The sequence below is a fragment of the Kryptolebias marmoratus genome, linkage group LG13 (assembly GCF_001649575.2).
Source record: "Kryptolebias marmoratus isolate JLee-2015 linkage group LG13, ASM164957v2, whole genome shotgun sequence".
Classification (NCBI taxonomy): Eukaryota; Metazoa; Chordata; class Actinopteri; order Cyprinodontiformes; family Rivulidae; genus Kryptolebias; species Kryptolebias marmoratus.
The window spans coordinates 26,818,379-26,840,067 of record NC_051442.1 but is presented as its reverse complement, the minus strand read 5'-3'; the positions used below and the strand labels follow the sequence as shown (position 1 = coordinate 26,840,067).

General features: G+C 36.5%; 1 protein-coding gene and 1 pseudogene across 1 annotated transcript; both read left to right on the top strand.

The window, feature by feature from the left end:
• The first annotated feature begins 1,237 nt into the window (after window positions 1-1,237).
• LOC108247972 lies at window positions 1,238-14,406 on the top strand (annotated as a pseudogene).
• Window positions 14,407-17,547: 3,141 nt separating this feature from the next.
• Window positions 17,548-20,593, top strand: LOC108247974 (collagenase 3). The gene is made up of 10 exons (XM_017436413.3): window positions 17,548-17,684; window positions 17,832-18,079; window positions 18,173-18,321; window positions 18,477-18,605; window positions 18,703-18,864; window positions 18,978-19,101; window positions 19,214-19,347; window positions 19,441-19,600; window positions 19,832-19,935; window positions 20,096-20,593. The coding sequence occupies exons 1-10, from the start codon at window positions 17,592-17,594 to the stop codon at window positions 20,203-20,205; spliced, it is 1,413 nt and encodes a 470-aa protein (XP_017291902.1). The 5' UTR covers window positions 17,548-17,591; the 3' UTR covers window positions 20,206-20,593.
• The last annotated feature ends 1,096 nt before the right edge of the window (window positions 20,594-21,689 follow it).

The following is a 21,689-nucleotide window of genomic DNA, read 5'->3' as shown; positions in this document are numbered from 1 at the left end:
ACCAGCCAAGAGATGTGCAACTATATATATATATATATGTAGTAAAGTAGTGGTAAAGTATATGGTAACTAAAAGTAATGAAACAGCAGCTAAAAGACAAAGAACAAAAAAAAAAGAAAAGAACAAGATTCACAAAAACAAATAAAACTAGACAAACAGCATTTTCTGGAAAAACGCAGTGTGAATGCTGAGTGCTGAATAACTGCTGACATTCAATGAAGAAGTTAAAACTAAGTTGTTAGTTAACAGGCAGAACAAAGGCTAAAATCAGCAGAACACTAGCTAAAACCTAAAAACAGCAAAACAGTTGCTAATATTAGTGAAATTAAAGCAAAAAGTAGCAAAACAAATGCTAAAATTAAAATCATCATAACAGGAGAGGAAATTGGCAAAACAAGCTGAAAGCTAAAAGTAGCAGAATGGTAGATAAAAGCTAAACATAGAAGAATTATAATTAAAAGCTAAAAGTAGCATAAGAAGACAAAAATAGATCAAGTTTATTGAAGCAGATTTCTATGAGAACAATGTTAAAGAATAAAAAAAGATCTCACTTGTATTTCTATGGGGAATTTTATTTTAAATGAAGTAAAATGTTTTGAAAAGTATAACTGTCACAAAAACCAAAAATCATAGCAACAATCCCCTGAATGAGCTGAACATTTCGATAATGAACAGTTAAAATATCACAAAGTATGCAGAAGTGGTTTGATTGCAAAAAATCGTACAGAATAAGCTATAAAGAGGAAAACAATTGTGTGAATGAGGACTCGGCACATTAAGGGATCTTTAGTACCTATGCATTGGTGTCCTTAATAAAAAAAGCAATTTTATAGGGTACCTTAAGGTCAAATTTGTCACTGTAATAAAAAACAAACAAACTAACAAAAACAGCATTTGCATCTGTAGATTCGACATAAAGATACTCCCTGAAGACTGTTTCAACTGAATTTTGACTTTAATCTTTGTTTAGTTTTTGTCTCCCTGCAGGTTAAGGCAGCTCTGTAATTCCCATGAACCCTGGAAAAGATAGGGGTTGTCAGGAATGTTGCTAAAATATATAGAAGCAGTACTGATAGTTTAGGATCATTTTGGACTACAAGAGGCTCTGTTTGTGCAGGGCCCCTGTTTCATTTGAGGAGAAAAACAAAAAACAAAACAAAACAAAAAAACTTGTGAAGCCACCTTGTTGTTCTTGTTGAGACAGGGGCACTCGCACGTAATTAACAGGCACTTTACATTCAGTGCTGTGTGCTTGCTGCTCAGCACCCTAGGACTGCTACCTGCTCCACATCAACATGTTGTGGATGATTCTGACTCTGATGGCCGGACAGATTCCTGTGGGGGCTTTACCCTTCTGCACCCCTGACCTGCCTCCTCAGCCTCCAGCTGCACTGTCTGAAGCTGACCAGAAGTTTGCAGAGGTAATTTCACTTTTATCTTCTGAGTAAGAGTGTCTTTGTTCTGGGGTTATACTGTTTCATTCATTGGGGTAATCTTAAAGACATTTTACAGTCTAACTATGAAACCTGAGTGGAACTTTGCAGTGATTTGCTGCTTCTACTAAGTTCTGGGGTTCCCTAAAAACTTATTAAAATTGAAAGATGAGCATTCCTTAGAGGAATGCATATCATCTTTCATGCCAATGCTTGTCTTATAATGAGAAATGACCTTGAAAACCTTTAAAATAACACTATGCACAATCTCTTACAATTTTGCAACATTTTGCATGGTCTATTAGCAGTCAGAGAATGTGTTGATAAGGACTCTCGGATTTTAAATCCATGTCTGTAAAACTGTCTAAATCTTAGCCATTTTTCTAAGGTCAGTTGGCTGTGACAGCCATCTAGAATTGTGCTGTTGACTCCTAACTTTAATTAATTGTAGATGTACAACCAGTGAATACTTTGAGAGTTTTATTCAAATTTGTCCAGTAGTTTCTGAGATATTTTGCTAACAGACAAACAGCATTGGTCCAGCAGTTTTAGCCAAAGTTTTAAGCAAAGGTGTGACACAAGGTATCATGCTTAAGGTATGTGTTGATTATACTACCACAGCAAATTGTAGCTCAAAAGCTGTAAAATCTGTAAAATAGCTGTTGCAGCCATCTTGAACTGGGTTAAGTTCAAGGAATGATTACAATGTTACCAAGCTGTCTCATGAACCACTGGACATATTTTAATGAAACCTTTGAAAAATAATCACTTTATGTATGTATACAACAGATTAACTTTAAGACCCAACTCAAATCAAGATGGCATTGTTAGAGTCAATACTGTTAGCAAAATATCTCATGAATCAGTGAATGATTTTCAAAGAAATTCTCAGAAAGTGATCATTCAACATACAAAATTGATTAGGTTTTGGAGTCAATCCAGTTCAAGATGGATGCCACAGCCAATTGACCTTGAGAAACACTATAATCATTCACAGCACATTCTCTAAGCACTAACAGATCTTGTGAGATCTCATAATACTACATGAGACTGCATAACATCACAAAGTTTGACAAAAGAGCTAAAATTCTGTCTCCTCTTAGCAAATGATAATTTTAGTTCAGTGGCATGGAAAGCGATGGGTGGTATGCATTCTTTTGACCAATACCAGGCCTTAATCGGTTAAAAAAATGAGCAGCATTTCAAGATTTCTGCGTTGCACTGTTGAATCAGTGTTCTGTGTCTCATGCAAATGATTAGCTTTGTTTTTAAACTATCTTCATATTGTCTTTTTTTTGTCAAACTCTTTCAAATAAAATGCAACAGAGGTGATCTGGTGTTTTTAGTGAGAACTTGCCTTGATCTTTGTTTTCTTTAAAAATGTGACAACATGCTGTGCAGACTAATTTTAGGTTTGTTGTTGTAAAATGCACATTTGCATTGCTTAGAATGCTATGTAATTAAAAAGTGTAATAAAAACAGTTAATCTATGTGCAGAGTTTGCTTGAAGCAGCATTTGGTAGATTGATAAAGATAAGTATGAGTCTTTCTGTGTGTGACTACCAGCATTTTTCACATTTAGTCAGATTTACTTTTGAAAAAAGGCTGCAAGGTGGGAGTTGTGATTGGTCTACAGCATTATCTTGCAGTGACAGCAGCCAAAATATAAAGGAGACCACACATTGAGATACTGTTAAGTATCATTTAGTCAGAAAAACATAATTTATAAATATCATCTGTAGCTCTACATATACATAATCTAAGATGATATTTATTGCAGCTGTCAACTAGATGTTTGATTTAGCTTCAAGACTAGAGTTATATTAATGAACATGTTTAATATATTTAAAATTCTGCTGTAGAACAAAGTTTTGTTGATAGTGAAAGAGACTATTTTTGAACATTAAGTTAAGTGGAACTAAAGGCTGAGCAATTCTTGGAAGAATGCATATCACCCACTGCCTTTCATAACAGAAACTAAGATTATCTTGTGCTAAGAAATAAGGGAGTTAAACCTGGTAAATGATGCTATGTGTGATCTCATTTCAAGTTCTAGCAAAATGTGTTACCACTTACATGTTGAGGATGACTTCCGGTCACTAACACACCAAGTGTAACTCAATATCTGTAAAATTATCTGACTTATAGCTATTGTTGTGTTTGCTAAGGTCAATTAGTGGTGGCGGCCATCTCAAATTGGGTTGATTCCAAATGTTAATGACTTGTAGATGTACATCCAATGATTACTTTCTGAAAGTTTCACTAAAATCTGTTCAGTAGTTGTTGAGATATTTTACTAATGCTACAAACAAATGAACACACGCACAGACATTGTAATTATCACCTCTTAGCTTTTGGTGGCAGGTAATGTTAATAATACTAATTGTCATTGAAGTAAAATTGCCAAATTATTTTCTGTTTAACAATTTTAAATTATTCTGACTGTGTATGATTTGTTCTTACCTGAGTGTAAGAAAACATCACAGACTTAACATAGTGGAAGTAAAAGATTCACAATTTACAATTATCTTTAAAAAGGCTATTCTTTATTAGGCTTTTACTGGATTGTTCTTATTCACTATAGAGTTGTTTCCTAAAAGAAAGTTGTCACTGAGTCTCAGGTACAAGTGTTCATAACTCTGCAGTAAGCTTGTAAATGAGAGGTTGAAAAATATCTTTGCAGGCCATGATGTTGACACGTGCAATTACACTTCAGCAATGTTTCTGCACACTACTGTCATTAAACGTTTGAAAAGAAATATTTGCAGTGTTTACTGTGCTTATTATATTCTGTGTTTCTTCTCTGCTGGACTGACTTTAAGAGAAAGACACTAGGACATTGCTAGTTTTGGCAGGTTATTTAATATGACTTGTTTTCTGCAGGAATATCTACAGCTCTTCTATGGCTACCAGACTGAGTCAGAAAGACAAAAGAGGGCTGTAGAATCTGGTAAGGATTTGGACTCGGGTCTCAGTGAAAAGGTCAAAAAAATGCAGAGCTTCTTTGGTTTGCTTCCCAGTGGAGAACTTAATGCAGAGACTTGCAGTTTTGAAAAAGCCTCACTGTGGACTGTCAGATGTGGAGCAGTTTGGAAAAACATTTCGCTGGAAAAATCACATAATCAGCTACAGGTCAGTAATCAGATCATGAGGCAGTGCAGTGAAAACACAGTAGTGCTATCAGCTACATAGTAAAGAATCAAAGCATCATAATGCAAACATTCTGATTTGTACTACCAAGTAATGTGTTTACTATCATGTTGTTAAAATGACCTACAGTAAAAGTCAAGACCTGAAGTAAGTTAGAAGTTTCAGCTTACAGTAAGGTGAAACTCACTCTCTACACTTATCCTAAGTCCAGGGGGTCCCTCAAGCCACTAAAAGTAATTCTGGTAAATTTTACATTTGATAATGATATACACAGCTGTTTTGTTTGGTTCAGTTGCTGTCAGATGAAAACTTTTCTGTAAGCACACCATTAGGAAATTGTGCAATTGTGTCCACACACCAAATCAGCTTTGAGATGACATATAATTTAAACCAAGCCACATCCCTGGCTTCCTTAATTACTTGGTTAGGATCCTAAACTTTACCAAACGTAACTAAGCAGATTTGTTTTCTAAACCTTACAATAGAGTTGTGTGTCCCAAAACTAACCAAGTAGGGTTTTTTTTCTTAAATCTAACCTAATAATTGTGTTTCCTATGGCTAAACAATTAGTTTTGTTTCCTAAACTTAACCAAACAGTAAGTGAAACAGCAAGGAAATAAAGAAATGAGGCAAAAAAAGGAAAAAAAAGAGAAAAAACTTAGTCTTCAACTTGGATTTCACTATTTAATGTCATGTGCCTTCCATTTGAGGACTTTGTCACTGTTCATACAGTAGGTAAACACTCAGAGAACTTACTTTCTGCTGCAAAAATTATTGCATCTGGTATATTAGGTCACCAATGAATCTTTGAGATACTAAAGTTTTGAACAAGATGCTAATGACTTTTGATGTTTTAAGATGATTGAAAAAGTTGTTTATTCACTGGGAACCGTGAATGTTTGGGATGTACTGTACCCAACAGTAGTCAGTCAGATAACTGACTACAGTGGCAAACTGACAAAAAGATAAATGTAATCGCTAGACTTTTAAAATACTTTGAGGATGTTTTACTCTTTTGATGTACTGTTTAAATAAGTGGTTTAAATAAATAACCATGCTATATCACTTTAGATCAAATAAACTAAATAATAATATACAATTTACAGGATGACTGAAGAGCGTCTCCCTTTCCCAGCTGCACAGATTCACAAAGTCTTCAGGGTAGCATTGAAAATCTGGTCTAAAGTTGCTCATATTAAATTTTGCAACAAGAAAAGTGGGAATGCAGACATTGATATCTCTTTTGTCAGTGGCGGTGAGTTCTGATGATTAAATGTCTTCAGTCAATTTGTGCTGCACAGTTATCACAGACACTAAAACGTGATTTCAAGAATTATATCAGTGGTTGCACTTTTGGGTTTCCGTTTCTGGTCTTTGTTTTCTCTCTGGCTTTGTCTTTTGATTTTCTGCTCACACCTGTTCTTCATTTGGTTTCTCTCTCTCTGTCTATTTAAGAGCCTTTGCTTCGCACCTGGTGGCGGGTTCCTCATTTGGAGGTCACGGTCCCTTTCCATGCTCATGTTTTTGTGGCTGCGCCGGCAGCTTATCCAAGCTACGCTGTTTTTGGAATTGTTCAATAAAGGACTTTAACGCCACGCCGCTGCACTTTGGTCTCCCCTCGTTCTCGGAACCGTGACAGTAGGAACCCGCCAAAAGGATGGACCAAGCAGCAGGTGTTTTGCTTCTGACCGGTCTCCCTCGGGAGGGTTTCAACCGGTTCCACGTCAAGGTACATCGTTACTGTAGTGTGCGGGCCGCCCCCGAGGGAAGTGGCGGAATTTCCTTTTTGCCTTGTCCGAAGACGGTTAACGAGCGTTTCTGGGCTGCTCGTGTTCTCCTTGACGTAGCGCTTTGTCACCTGGGGTTGGTGACACGCCCCGGAATGGGGGAACTCCTTTGTGAGGCCTGGATGGATGTTTTCCAGGGGCGTTTCCAGCAGTGGGCCCTGTTTATTATGGCACCGCCGGCTAAATGGGCTGAACCCAGAGAGCCCGCAGCTCTTTTTAAATTTACCGTATAGCACATTTTAACACTGCTGAAGGTGATCAAAGTGGCCTACATTTGCAATGCATTATTTCACAAGGCTTTGTGTTTGGTTGTCATGTTTAGAAATAGGATTATTACTAGCCAAAATATGATTAGCAAATATCTGGCTCTTAATCTTATGAGAAGACTTATTTGGAAGACAAAAATATGTAACTCCTGCTATGACCAACTCTACATTGCATATACAATAGTATACCAATTTTAATTTTGTTGGAAACCTAACGTAGACTTTAAAGTGACTGGACCGTCAAAATTAAAAGCAAACTCCAGACTTGGTTACTGCTAAACAGTTTACAGGATTTGGTAAATGGCCCACACATATAGCACCTTTTCACCCTCTCCGTATTCTGCAAAATACAATAAAATAAAATTCTTTCACCCATTCACCCACACACTTGAAAAAGTATTCATAATTTTGGAACTCTTTGAACTCCATATTTTTGTCAACAACCACAACCTTCAAAGTATTTTATGTGAAAGACCAACACAAAGTAGCACATAACAGTGTAATGGAAGGAAAAGAATGTCCTGTGGACACATTGTCCCATCTGTGCTGTGGATCTCTGCAAGTCCTTCAGTGTTACCACAGGCTTCTCGGCTGCTTCTTGGATTATTTTTTATTTTTTCTCTGTGCCTGGCCATACATAATCTGTCATTTTAGGTGGACAGCCATGTATTTGTAGATTTGCAGTTGGGCCGTACTCTTTGGATTGAACATTACTATGTGAGCTGTTCAAGGCTTGGGATATTGTTTTGTAACCTAACACTTGTTTAAACTTCTCAACAACTTTATGCCTGACTTATTTGATGTGTCCCTTGGTCTTCATGATACTGTTTGATTATGAATGTTCTGTAACAAACCTCTGAGGCCTCCACAGAACAGCTGGATTTATACTGATATTAAATTAAACATGGATGGACTATTTCCTAATTAGGTGGTTACTGAATGCAATTGGCTGCTCTGAATTTTAGTTGAGGGTATCAGAGTAAAGGTGGCTGAATACAAATGCACGTCCCTTCCAAACTGTTTTCTGTGTAGCTTGATTCATGATTTAATTTTACATGGCTTTTCTTCTATTGCTATTACCTATTGTAGCAGCCCATGAATTTGGCCATGTACTTGGTCTGCCCCACTCACGTGACATCATGGAACCATCATGTTCCCAGCATATAACTCTGCACCCAATATAAGCTGCAGCTGTCTTTTAGTGATGTCACAGATATCCAACAACTCTATGGTGAAAGGTTGCTAAAAGGTTTTTTCACAAAGGAAGTCTGATGAATCCGAAATAAACGTTTCTTTTGGAAATCACAAATATTGTTTCTTCAAGCCTGTAGAGGAGTTGGACCACCCAAGTAACCATTGCTTCAAAACTGTGACTGTAGGGAAGTGACTCTAGTGATTCAAATGGCATAGGTATGGTCATAGTGAAAAATAAATTTCCATTACGAGGGCATAAATATAAACTGATTTGCAAGAGTTTGGTGATGCCCAGCTTTCAAACTTCGGGTCAAATTGACCCGACATTACAAGGACTTCTATACCTCTTTTTATCTCTCTCTATTTTGAGAACTTCAGGAGGGTCAATGCCCTGTCATAGCATTTTGTTTGGGTTTAGGTCTGGATTTTGACAGGGACATTCTAACATTTTCTATCACCACCATAGAAGGTGAAGGCAAAGCGATAATGTTTTGTCTGTATCTCACTAGCAAACTCTTTAAAGCAGGGAACAGATTAGAATGAAACTTTCACAAAGTAATCAATAGATAAACGTCTAAAACTGATTAACTTTTGGAGTTAGTCATGGAGTGTCCATCCACAACTGATTAAATCTTGGAGTCAACCAAATTCAAAATGGCTTCCATAGCCAACTGAACTTATTAAACACAAAAATGGCTATACAGTAACTCAGTTAATTTGACAAATATTGAGCCAAAATTTGATTTAGCGTGGTCGTTAGCTGAGCGTCATCCCCAACACATACATTGAGCACAACCCATTGTGCAATATTTTCACTTAAAACATTGGCAGGTTGGCGTTAAACCTGCTTGTTTTTTAGCAAAATATTTTATGAACCACTGGACAAAACTTAATGAAACTCTCAGAAAGTAATCACTGGAGATACATCTACAACTGATTAACTTTTGGAATCAACACAATTCAAGATTATGTATAAAGTTACTTTTAAAGTTTGACCAAAACATGTACAACTCCATATTTTCTCAGTACATGATGATTTCAGTCTAAAATTCTGGCATAAAAGGCAACAGGTATTATGCATTTCTTCAAGGAATGCTAGGCCTTTAATTACAAATATGCTTTTTTTTATTAATCGTTACATGGCGTACTCTCACATTTGGTTAAACTCTACTGTTCAGTTTTCAAAACTTAAATACATAGAAGTGCACTGGTTTGTCGATCTACATAACTTTTTTAAACCAGGTTTATATTACAGCCTCACAACAAACCTGATGAAGCTATTTACCTCACAAATATTCACCAATATGTTTTGAGGAGCAGATTCTGCTGAAATGAAGTTTTAATACATTCTAAAACATTTGCATTTGGCAGCTTTTATTTATTATTTTGATTTTAATTTGTTTAAAATGTTTGGCTTACAATGCTGTTTATTTTCCTACAGGTATCAATCCCAGATATATTTCACAACTCTCCAAAAGGCCTCCTCCAAGAACACCTAACAAATGTGATCCAGACCTGTCCTTTGATGCTGTAACAGGATTACAACAAGAGCTTGTGTTTTTCAAAGACAGGTGTGTATGTTTGCTGCATATGTCCACATTATAAAGAATACGGAAGCACTGATACCATATTTTTTTTCAAACCCTATACAAGTATAAGTACATATATTTGAGTACTGATACTGAGTACCAATACAAATGCTAATAAATGCCATTCCACTTTTTACAATTACTTTGAAAATGTGTTTGAAAATGGGAAGAGCTTAGTTTTCATGTTAACTCCTCAAATGGAGCAGGACATCAACAGTCTTATCCAGAAGCACACATTGAAGAGTGGTGAGATTGTCTGGAAGCTCCTGTTCAGATCTATATTTTTCCTGGGCCCTCTTCTGCTCAGTGAGCAGTGTTACCAAACTCCTCAGTGAGGAAAGTAGCTACTGGCTGTCGTAACAGTCTAGAAGTTGCTAAATGATGTCAACACCAAATTTGCACAATTGGCAATGTGCGTGTAATTGTAATGGGCCTTCTAGAAGAGAGGAATAATTCCAAGGGGAAGTCAAAGAGTGAGCAAAAACATCCTAAATATGTTTAGAACCACAAATTAACTTTCTTCTGTTGATTTTTTTTTTTTGTCTTTTGTTATTCTTCTTTATTTGGCCTTGGGACCAGTGGGGGCTTTTCACATGTGCAGTCACTTAGCACACTGGACACAGAGGGGTGAACATCTCCTGCTCTGACTGCAGCAGGTACAGATGCTTCACAAGAAGCAGGAGTGCTTCGGGATGGCAGAAAGGCCCACGAAGCACTTAGAACCGCCTTGTTGCTGAAAAGTGCTATAAAAATGAATTTGACTTGACTTGACAACAGCACCTGCTTCTCATTGAGAAGAGTAATAACGATGCATTATTTCATTTCAGAGTCTCTAATAACACCAGAAAAAGTTGTTTCATTTGTTACTTGTTGCTTTTTTGAAAAAAATATTACTCACTAAATATAGTGACAACATATAGTGACAAAGTTGCAATCAGTTCTGTCACTTGAGTTTTGAACATGTTCAAAAAATGTGTACATCATGGGCATCTCCAGTTGTTCTCAAGAGCACCAGTGCTTCCAGTCATACAGGACATGGTAAATCCAAATAAGATTTCAGAAAAAAATAACAAAAAAACTGGACTTCTATTCTGTAGCTGAAGATGTTTTGCTTCTCATTTGAGGAGTTTTCTCAATTGAAAAAGCTCCTCGAAACAGAAACAAAATGTCTTTACCTACAGAATAGAAGTCCAGTTGTTTTTGATTTTTAACCTTTTTTGGAAGCACCAGTGTTATTTTTAGACACATTTGAAAGGAGCTTTTCTCTGACAGAAGATGATAAATGATAACTAGCTAGTTAGAATTCAGTGAGACTGCAACAGAAAAACTGCACATTTGCTTGCAATTTTGAGTCACCAACTAGTATCCAACAGCTACAGCACAGTAAGTATTAGATTTTGTTCCTCCTCTAAACAACTTTGCTGATCATAATTTGCAAATGGTTTTACTTTTGTCACCATTGTTCACTTTGAAATATCTCCATGCCGTTGACATTTCTCCTCTTCTACCACCTGACTTAACTGAGAGGTGAACATCATGCTGCCATAAAGTGGCATCAGAACATGACTATGAGTCCACACATGGTATCTTTCAGATACCTAATGCTGGTATTGGTGGTATATCAAAGAATTGAGACAGACCTAAATAAGAAGGAATTACCTCTTCATCTGTGATGGTGAAGTCGTTAAGTGGTTCCTGGCCATGTGGTTTTTCTCTCTTTGCAGATTTATGTGGCACAAACATAAACATTTTGTTGAAACAGGGATCTCATTGATCAGCAGCTTTTGGCCACACCCCATCCCCTCTTACTTGGATGCTGTGTATGAAAATGTGGAGATGAATGTCATTCTGTTTTTCAAAGGTATGATGTAATGTTGTATGTACCCTAGTAATAAATGACTGTAAATGTGCAGGCTTTAAACAGTCAAAGTCTTTGTGGTTCAGGTCTTTGGTACTGGAAGCTGAAGCAGTTGGCACTTCAGGAAGGTTTTCCCAGAAACATCTCAGACTTGGGCTTCCCTTCCAGGATAAAATCAGTGGATGCTGCTCTTCACTTCAGAGAGGAACACTATACTGTGTTTTTTACTGGCCATGAATGTTGGAGGTATTTAAGATCACATGGTCTCCATCCTTCTCCCCACTGGTATTAAAGTTGATACAAAAAATAAGAGAGTGAGGTTTATTTCTCGAAATTTAATTTGTATTTTCCTGGCTGTTAAAATGTTTTCTTCCTTGAGGCTGTTTTGTAAGTCAAATCATCTTTTTTTTACAGTGCATTTCTAGCTCAAACAACCCTAAGTGCTTTACTGAGGCAAAATTTATAAGAATCATAAAACCAGACAAACCAAAATCTGTGTTGACGGTGAACATTTGTGTGTTTGTAAAATTTATTGTTATTGTTTTGGTTATTTTTTGTGGTGTTATGATTATTTTCAGTGTTTTCCTTGTGTTCAGTTGTTCTCCAGTGTTTTCTGTGCCATCAGTATCATAAGTGATGCTTATGATGGCATCAGTACCATCATAAGCATCACTTATGCTTTTTTCTGCCACATTTGCCATTTATTTTGTATATTTGTTTCCTTTTGTGTCCTCTCAGCTACCAAGTCAGCTTTTAGGTTTTATTCATTAAAACTTTTTTTTTTTATTGAGCCCTCCTGTAAGTGTGCATCCTTAGTTCCTATTTGCAATTTAAAACTATTATAAAAGCAGTCAAATAAAAATATAAAAGCAACAGGAAGGATGACAGAACCACATACCCAAACAACTGAAATGTAAAACCAGAGAGAAGGCTGGAATCTTGAAGTTGAAGCCAGAAAGGAGGCATGCCCCCTAGTGACTGGCTGTAGTAGAAGCTTAAAGCTTGAAGAACTTAAGAAAAAAGAATTTAAGAAAAAATTTTTCTGGTGTTGTTTTTTGTGGATTCCTGAAGCTCTTACCTTGCTACTGTTTGTTTAAATGTACATTTTTAGAAATACATTTACTTTTAATTAATTTTTTGAGGCTTTAGAAAGTGGCATTTTACACTGTGATTGACAATATGACAGCCTGTTAGGATAGTATCTCACTGGCCTGCTGTTGACAAGTTTGCTAATGGCATTTGCAAGGGACTCTCTAAAATGTCTTAAAATGTTCATGGAGGTTCTTTAGTTCCTTGTTTTTCATTGCAGAGGCTCACAGTCGTGTCAGCTGAACTTTGAACATGTTCAAAAATTTGTGCAACAAATTGTCACACAAAATAGTCGCAGAGTTATTGCGTGTGTCACCTGTCAAGAGCTGTATTTTGACACCTGCATAGGAGCTCTCATCTGACAGAAAACATGTCCAACACAGGGGAAGAATAATCTCGCCTTATGGAAACAGTAAATTAGTAATCCTGCAGCAGTGTTCTGAACCAGCTGTAAGGTTTTTAAGGTGCTGTATTTACATCTGGCTAGGATGGCATTATAGTAACTCAGTCTGGAGCAGTTTCTCTACATCCCTATGAGACAGAATCTTCCTTATTTTGTTGCAATGTTAAATGTGCAATTTTTATGCATTCCCAGTATGACTTATTGTGCATAAAGTAAACCAGACTAGACCACACAGGCTGCTTCCTTTTCAGGGCTGATGTCATAACAACTGAAAAATTTCCCATGTTAGTACAGCATGTTGCTGACACTGGTTTCTCAGTGTGGTTTTAATGATGTCAATAATTTTGCTTTTCAGAGCAAGACTTTTCTGTTAAAAGAATTAAAGCATACAAGCAGAAAAACTGAGACAAATCTGATTTTTATTGTTTATAACATTCAGGTACAATGAGAAGCAGAGCATGATGGATGAATCACTGATGCTCATTGAGCATGTAGGAACTGGAATCTCTGGCCACTGATGCTCATTGAGCAGCAGTGGCCAGAGATTCCAGTTCCTATAGACGCAGCTGTTTTCCATGAGGGTAGCTACATTATCTTTTCTCTGCTTCTGTCCTCTTTACTGTTGTTTTACTGCACAAAACATACATTTAATAAGAAACTGAGTTGTAAAGTGAACTAACAGATCACACTTGTTTGCAAAAAGGGAACAGAAGGAACAACAGAGAGAAGGATGTGTATATAAGTTGTAATTTATTAAGGGTGCTAATGAATAAGCTTTCATTACAATTTGTCCATTATTTTTCCAATTTCATCATATTTTTTGTAATGCTACTCCTTCAGCAAATTTAGAAAAACCTATGCAAAATTCAGGTGTGGCATTCCTTAAAAGAATGTATATCGCCTGCCGCTTTTCATGCCACAGTTTTAAATGAAGATTATCTTATGTTGAGAAATGGTAGAGTTGTAGTCGTTTGGTCAAACAATATTGCAAGATGTCACGCTCAAGGTACGTCCTAAGGATGACTATCAGCTACTACCATATCAAATTTTATCTGTAAAATTCACTGAGTTAACATTTGTTTTACTTTTCTTACACAGTTTAATTTCAGCAAAGTCATTCAGATCTCATCATTCACACAGCATTTTCACAGAAGTTGCTGATTTTCTAGTTTTATTTGTTTATGCACAGATGTTATCATGATCCTTTTTTCTCTGTAACATGAGGATGTATTTTGAGTTCAGGATAATCACTCTGGATCTCTGACAGTTTCTGAGGAGAATTCTTTGTAAACTCTTTGTCTGAGTTACTATCTGTCATCTTGAATAATGATTAATGATTTGCCACAGGTTTTGTGAAATTCTTCAAGGGAAACACGTATTATAAATACGACAACAACTAGAAGCATGTCATCGCCATCAACCCTGTTAACAATCTGCTGGATTGCAATATAATGGAAAACATCAAAATACCTGGAGCTTGATGATGACAGTGCAGTGTGTGTATACACATACAGGAAACCAGCTACATCTGCAATGGTCCTAATAAAATACTGAGAAGTGATGAATGTAGGAAGTGGTTAAAAGTGTTACCCCAGAATGCAGTAGTGTTGCAATAATGTAATTTGTACCTTTGAACAAAGCATATTTTGCATGTTTTAAATATTATACGTGGGGGGTGGGGGGTGGAAGGAGGGTTTGTGTGTGTGTGAGGGCTTAATATTTAGAAAAGATGCTTGAAACAGATTTGATGTTAACCCTTTCAGTAAATATTGAATCAGATGAGAAAAAAAGCTTTTTTTGTCGTTTTGTCTTTGTTCCCTGTGATGCAATGTTCATCTTTTATGTTATAAAAAGCTGATTAATGCTTTTTTGTAACTGAAAGCATGATTTGTTAATAAAAAAAAGAACTTGTTTGTTTCTGAGTGTCAGTGAATCACTTCATTTGAGATGACACATTGCTCAACAAAATCATTACTTTACCTCCCTTGAGCAACAGATGGAAAAATGTTTTGTAGACAATGGGGAACAGTGTGGCCATAGATTATTACAATTATTTGGGGATTAAAAAATCACCTTCTGACTCACAAAACACCCTTGTTAGTTAGTTTTCTTTTGGATAATCTCTAAAAACAACTTAGCTCAGTATTCTCTTAAAATTACACCAACATAAGCATCTCAATTTGGATTAAGATGTTATGATTTGTGGTATTGGTACATCAAACAACATAGATAGAAATAACAAAAAACTGTAAGACAAAAAAGGAGATCAATGCGATTTTTACAAAATAGATGAGAAGACCCAATCCTCTTTGGAGCTCTATATCACAGACATACTTCACAGTAGAAACATTATTTAAAGTTTAAACTGGTCACAGAAAGTTGGACTGAACTGACATTTCGATTTCTTCAGTGATTTTTACACAACCACAGTTTAATAATATGATTTTTATAGATTTTTCAGTGGAAGGTTTATTATAATCCCCTTAGAATGCAGAAAGTACACAATGAAGCTTCCACAGAAGCTTTTTGCTTAAAAACTTCTCTTCAAAACAGAAATTTAAGGGTCTTTTTAATTTATGATATCTCTAAAATGTAAAATTTTACGTGTGTGACCATCAGGGTCTTCTGCCGCTTATGGTTGAAAAATGATTAATATCCAATTTATAGTGTTCACACAGCAACTGTTTAGTTGAGGCTTACTTTTCAGTCTGTTTTGGTCTGGTTCTGATTAACTTGGCTGTCAGGAAATGAAAGAAACTGGTGTGTTATGATGGTGACCATAATGAACTACTGATAACAGCTTTAACATTTAATTTCATTCTGGTTCTCACTTTGTATACCATGCTTACATAAAAACTTAGGCTTTTTTTTTTAGATTATTACAAAGTTTTGTTGGAATTTGGGTAATATTCAATATTCAAAAAATGCTGCAGTTTAAATTGCTTTGAAAACAATGACTTATGTTTTTTGGTTTATCCAGTCTAAGCATATGACATGCTTTGATAGCCAATCTTGGATCCAAAGTAATTCCATGAATTAGTGTCTGTCTTTGTTTTAAAGCAAAAGCAAGTCATTGACACACATCTAAATAAAACACTGATACAATTAAAGGATCTAGCATTCTTTGAAGGAATGCATACTGCCTGCCGACAGTCTTAGGCTAAAATCATCTTTTGAAGAGAAATGACAGAGTTGTTGTCATTTTGGTCAGAAACTGTAAATTACATCATGCAATATTGTGAGATCTTGCAGGGTTTGTTAGAACTATGTGTTGAAAATGGCTCTTTGCTACTAACAAACCAAGTTTTAGCTTAAATTCTAACATTGGCTGAGTTATAGCTATTTTTACATTGGTCAGTTAGTCAGTTAGCTGGAATGGCCATGTGAAATTAGGCTCACTCCAAAAGTTGATGAGTTGTAGAGGCACAACCAGTGATAAATTTCTAAGAGTTTCACAAACATCTGTCCAGTAGTTGATGAGATATTTTGCTCACAGACAACAGGTAATGCTAATGTTATTAAGCAAAGATCTCAGATAGTGTGTAGCACTCAGAGTATGTATTGGGGATGACATACGGCTACTGCTATGCCAAGTTTCAACTAAATATCTGTTACACTAATTGAGTTACAACCATTTTTGTGATTGCTAAGACCACTTGGAACTGACTACAAACGTTAATCAGTTGTACAGGTACAACCAAGGATTATTTTCTGAAATCCAGCTATTAGTTCATTCTAACAGTCAGATAAATGGACACAGACATGCATACAAACACGGGCAAAAACATCATCACCTTTGCCTTTGATGGTGGGCAATAAGAGTTGTGTTTGACAATAAGGCAAATTACTTTAGGTCAAGAATTAGATCAACACACAAACAGAACATAAAGGAATTTTATTGAAACTTGGAATTTATTTGTGAAAATCTTTATGAAGACCAGCATTTAGAAGAACTAAACTGTTTCTCGGTCATCTGCTAATGAATGTCTTACTATCCTAATGCAAGATTTGGAAACAAAAGATCTTTCACACGTGTCTTTTGTATACTTGATTATCACCCAAAGGGTAAAGGGCAAATATGTTTTGTCTGTGTGTATGAATGTGTGTGTTTGAGTGTCAGTCTGTTACCAAAATATCTCATGAACCACTCAACAAAATTTATGAAACTTTGAAAAATAATCAATATATGTACAGATGGCCACCACAGCAACTGACTTTAAACAACACAAAAATGACAAGAACGCAAGTCAATTGTAAAAATATTAAGCTAAAATTTTTTGTGGTAGTACCTGAGAGTCATTCACAACACATAGTCTGAGCAGACATTTTGTGATATCGCATGAGATTGTGGATAACGTTATTCTTATTTCAAGGTTTTACTAAAACAGCTACAACTTCATCGTTTCTCAATATAATATACTCTTAGTTTAAAACTCTGGCATGAAATGTGGCGGGTGATATGCATTCCTTCAAGGAATGCTAAGCCTTAATTATGTATAATTTTGTTTTATTTATTAGTACACAGCACATGTGACTAATGAAATATTTAGTTTTTATGACTTCACAGAGATTAATCCTTATCCAGTAGTCATAAATCTTTCCAGTCTGAGTGCTCATGTCATCATGATGCATTCTCATTGGGGGAACTTTTTTTCTTGAATGAACAATCAAGACTAAACTTCCTCTTTCATCCATAAAAGGAGCATTTTTGTGAGTCACTGACTCATAAACGCAGGTAGTTACACAACACACCCAGTCCCCAGCCTTTATAATGGCAACCTCCAGGTGGGAAACATAGATACATTCCATTCTACGAAGAAACATGAAGACGATCACTCTGAGCTTCCTACTGAGCCTGTTGGCTGCAGTTTGCTGCATGCCATTATCTCAGGTCACTGATGAACAGTTAGCAGAGGTACGTAGCTTTGTTTCTCTCATTTTCATACTGTTCTGATTTGAACCAGCAACTGTCTTTTTTAAAGAGACAGGAAACTCTCTCCTTGAGTTTATTGGTATTTTGCAGCTCATAGGTCTATTTTCTCTCTTTTTCTCTCTTCATCAGAACTACCTGAAGAAGTTTTTTAACCTGACAGAAAGGCATGGTCCAACAGCCAGACTTGGCATCAGCCCGATGACCAAAAAGCTGATTGAAATGCAGAAATTCTTTGGTCTTCAAATCACAGGGTCTCTGGATACTGACACCATGAACATGATGAAAAAGCCTCGTTGTGGTGTTCCTGATGTAAACGTTGCTCATTTCTCTACTTTTGGAAGCAACCTCAAATGGCAGACCAACAACCTCACATACAGGTGGATGATCTATAGGGAGCATTATTTAAGAGAATTGCATTAGTCTAGACATTATAGGTGTTTAATTGTTCAATGTTCCCTTCATCCATACAGAATAGAGAACTACACACCGGACATGTCTGTGGAAGAGGTGGACGATTCCATTGAAAAAGCTCTGCAGGTGTGGGCAAAAGTCACTCCTCTGACTTTTACAAGGATAAACAGCAGCATAGCTGACATTATGGTCTCCTTTGGTCGTCGAGGTGAGTGCAAAACTATTTTAATGCACATTCTCACTGTTAGTTTCTGATCATAGCTTAGGTGAATTTAGTATTCGATTTAGGATTTGAACATTTAGTTGGTTAACAGCATGTGGCTGTCGCTGATTTGTAGCATTCACACATATTTTTTCTAACAGCACATGGGGATTATTACCCCTTTGATGGTCCTGATGGTACTCTTGCCCATGCCTTTGCTCCTTCCCCTGGCATTGGAGGGGATGCTCATTTTGATGAGGATGAAACTTTTACTTTTCGCTCAAACTCAGGCGAGTTTGTTATGTTTACCTTCAGTGTTCATGTCATGATTTGGTTTACCTTGGAAGAGCTGTAACTCATCCATCATTGTGTCTTTTCCTGCTTTAGGCTACGTCCTCTTCATGGTTGCTGCTCACGAGTTCGGCCACTCTCTAGGCTTGTCTCACTCTAATGACCCTGGTGCTCTCATGTACCCCGTCTACTCATACAGAAACCCTGACACCTTCGTTTTGCCAAAGGATGATGTCAAAGGCATCCAGTCCCTTTATGGTTAGTACTGAGAGTCTGGACCATCATGACACAATTGAACAAACCATATTTGAATAAAATCTTTGTAGCACAGACTTCATGTGACTCAGCTAGAATTTACTATTTAATTTCAGGAGCAAATGAGGATCTTATTCCACCTGGACCTAGTCCTCCTACCACTCCTGATGCTTGTGATTCAACCATGGTCCTGGATGCTGTTGCCTCTCTGCGAGGAGAAATGCTCTTCTTCAAAGACAGGTATTTTAGATGGTTAAAGCTCAACAATTCGAATGCTAACGTCCAACAATACTTTTTACACATGAGTTGTTTCCTGGTTTGATTATTATTTCAATGTGTTTGTGTTTCTCAGCTTCTTTTGGCGCATCTACCCTCAAAGTAATATACCTCAGCAGACTCTCATCACAAACTTCTGGCCTGATGCACCTGTAAACATTGATGCTGCTTATGAGAGCTCACAATCAGACAGACTCTTTCTCTTTAAAGGTATTTGTTCTTTATTCATGTTTTGTTACAGTGTTTTCATGGCTTATCTTCACTGTCTTACTATATTTTCTGCTTTGTCTTTTCTGATGTCAGGCCGTAAAGTGTGGGCTTTTAGTGGCTATGACCTTGTACACGGCTATCCCAAATCCATTTCCAGCTTTGGTTTGCCCCAAACTGTCAAGAAAATAGATGCAACCCTCAATAACCCAGAAACTGGCAAGACATTCTTCTTTGTTGGCAGCAACTACTACAGGTGTGTTCAAACAAGATCTATGATCTGTGAAACTCATTTACAGTCTATCAGAACAAACTCCCACACACTGTTAAACTCACCAAACTTTGAACCTAATCATCATTTTTACCTGACTAAGTGAAATGTTTAACATTTAACAGCTTGCAGGAGTTTGTTTTAAAACATAAGTGTTACTCTTGTTATATGCAATCAAAATTTTGTAAATTCATCTTAATTTTGATCTTCTTTCAGTTATGATGACACTACAAAGAATTTGGATCCTGGATTGCCTAAACCAGTGGATGAGACCTTCCCTGGTATGACCAGTCAAGTGACAGCAGCTCTACAATATAGAGGTAGGAATCATTCAAGCAGCCACCGATATGACAAAATATCTTTCTGTCTAACCTTCCTGTTGCCTTTGACTCAAAATGACTCACAAGGCCTCAATTTTAAAACTGAGGCCTTGTGAGTTATTGTTCTGTATCACTGACATGTAACATCTGTTTTCTGCAGGGTTTGCTTACCTCTACACTGGACCCTTCATGCATGAGTACAGCCTGAGATCTGGGAGGCTGTTTCGTGTGCTGAGGAACAACTACTTCCTGCCCTGCACCAACTTCTAAATCAGCTAACCTGTGGGAAAAAAAACACACCTAATGACAATGAAGGCCCAGTTAAGAGTAGCCAGAATTTTTAATAATATAACTTAAAAGCTTTATATTATTATCATTTTTTAGGGTAATTCTGGACATGTGCTCTTCATTCACTTTTTTTGCAGTATTTTTACAATCTCAACCATTGCTACTTTAAATTATTCTAACTTAAACTTTCCTTTTTATTTATATCTTTTCAATGTATTTTCATTATAAATGTTTATTTTGTTTGATGAAGTTATATGAAACATTTATAACAAAACAGCAATACAAGACTGTTACAATTGTTTTGCAAATCATTGTAACTAATTATGTTGACTGTAAGCACGCTAATGATGTGATGATAAAAATTAAAAAATTATGACAGAAAACATTTTAGGTATATTATTGTTATTACAGTATTACCTCTTGGATCTGAATAATTTTTTTTCTTAAAACATTGGCAATAATAAAAAGTAATCAAAATACATTTGTTGAGACAGAATTTTAAAATTTTCTTTGACCACCAAACAAATGGGCGGATGGTAATATTTTTGCTCATACAAACATGTGTATTTGTTTATTTCTTACAAAAATATCTCATGAACAACTGTATGCATTTTATTGAGACATGCAAAAACTAAATATTGGGGTATAAAGCAACTTTTAGAGTCAACCCAATTCAGCATAGTTGGAACCAGTGTGATCCCTATTGATTTCAAGGTTAAATATCAAAGGTACAGGTGACCCTGTTGTTAAATCCTTGTTTATGTTTGTTTTGAAATTTCACTTATTCTAAAATCTCACAATATAAAGCTGGAATAAAATTAACCAGGCAGCGATCAGACAGTCCCAAAGCTGTCTCGGGAGCACAGTGGTATGCATCTATAAGCAGTGTAACAGTGTCCAGTATGTTATTTCCCCTGGTGGCACAGTTGACGTGCCGTTTATATTTTTGCTTTGTTAAAGTTCCAGAGAATGATGAGAGTTGAGTTTGGGTGTTTGCTCTCCAGAATGAAGATTTGATTGGCCAGAATTTGCTCGTTCACATTGGCCTGAGGTGTGATGTAAACTCCGGCCAGAATCAAAAAGGCAAACTCGAGCAGTGAATAGAAAGAATTGTAGTTCAGGAAAAGTGGCTCTTCATCGCAGAACCCACTTAACACTGTGACATGTTGTTGCTCTTGCCTGTATGTGTGGGTGTGGATGTGTGTGTGTTTGTTTCTCTGTAGCATTAGCAAAATAGTTCATAACAAGTGGATCAATTCTAATAAAAAGCAATCAAAATCTGAATAACTTTTGGAGACAAACCTATTTAAGATGGCTGCCACAGCTAATTAATCTTAGCAAATTTAGCTCTTTAGCAATCTTAGCTCTTTTCTCTCTGCTCCTGGTGGAAGGCGGGCGTGTTTTCTTATCTCTCTGTCTCTCCGTCTACTGAACTGCCCGTCCCCCCCCCGTCCCCCCCGTCCCCT

Bases quoted from the DNA above. Each gene is read 5' to 3' on its own strand.
- LOC108247974 (XM_017436413.3), top strand. From the start codon at position 17,592: ATGAAGACGATCACTCTGAGCTTCCTACTGAGCCTGTTGGCTGCAGTT. The intron at 18,322-18,476 runs GTGAGTGCAAAA...TTTTTCTAACAG, and splicing joins GGTCTCCTTTGGTCGTCGAG to CACATGGGGATTATTACCCC. The intron at 19,601-19,831 runs GTGTGTTCAAAC...ATCTTCTTTCAG, and splicing joins GTTGGCAGCAACTACTACAG to TTATGATGACACTACAAAGA.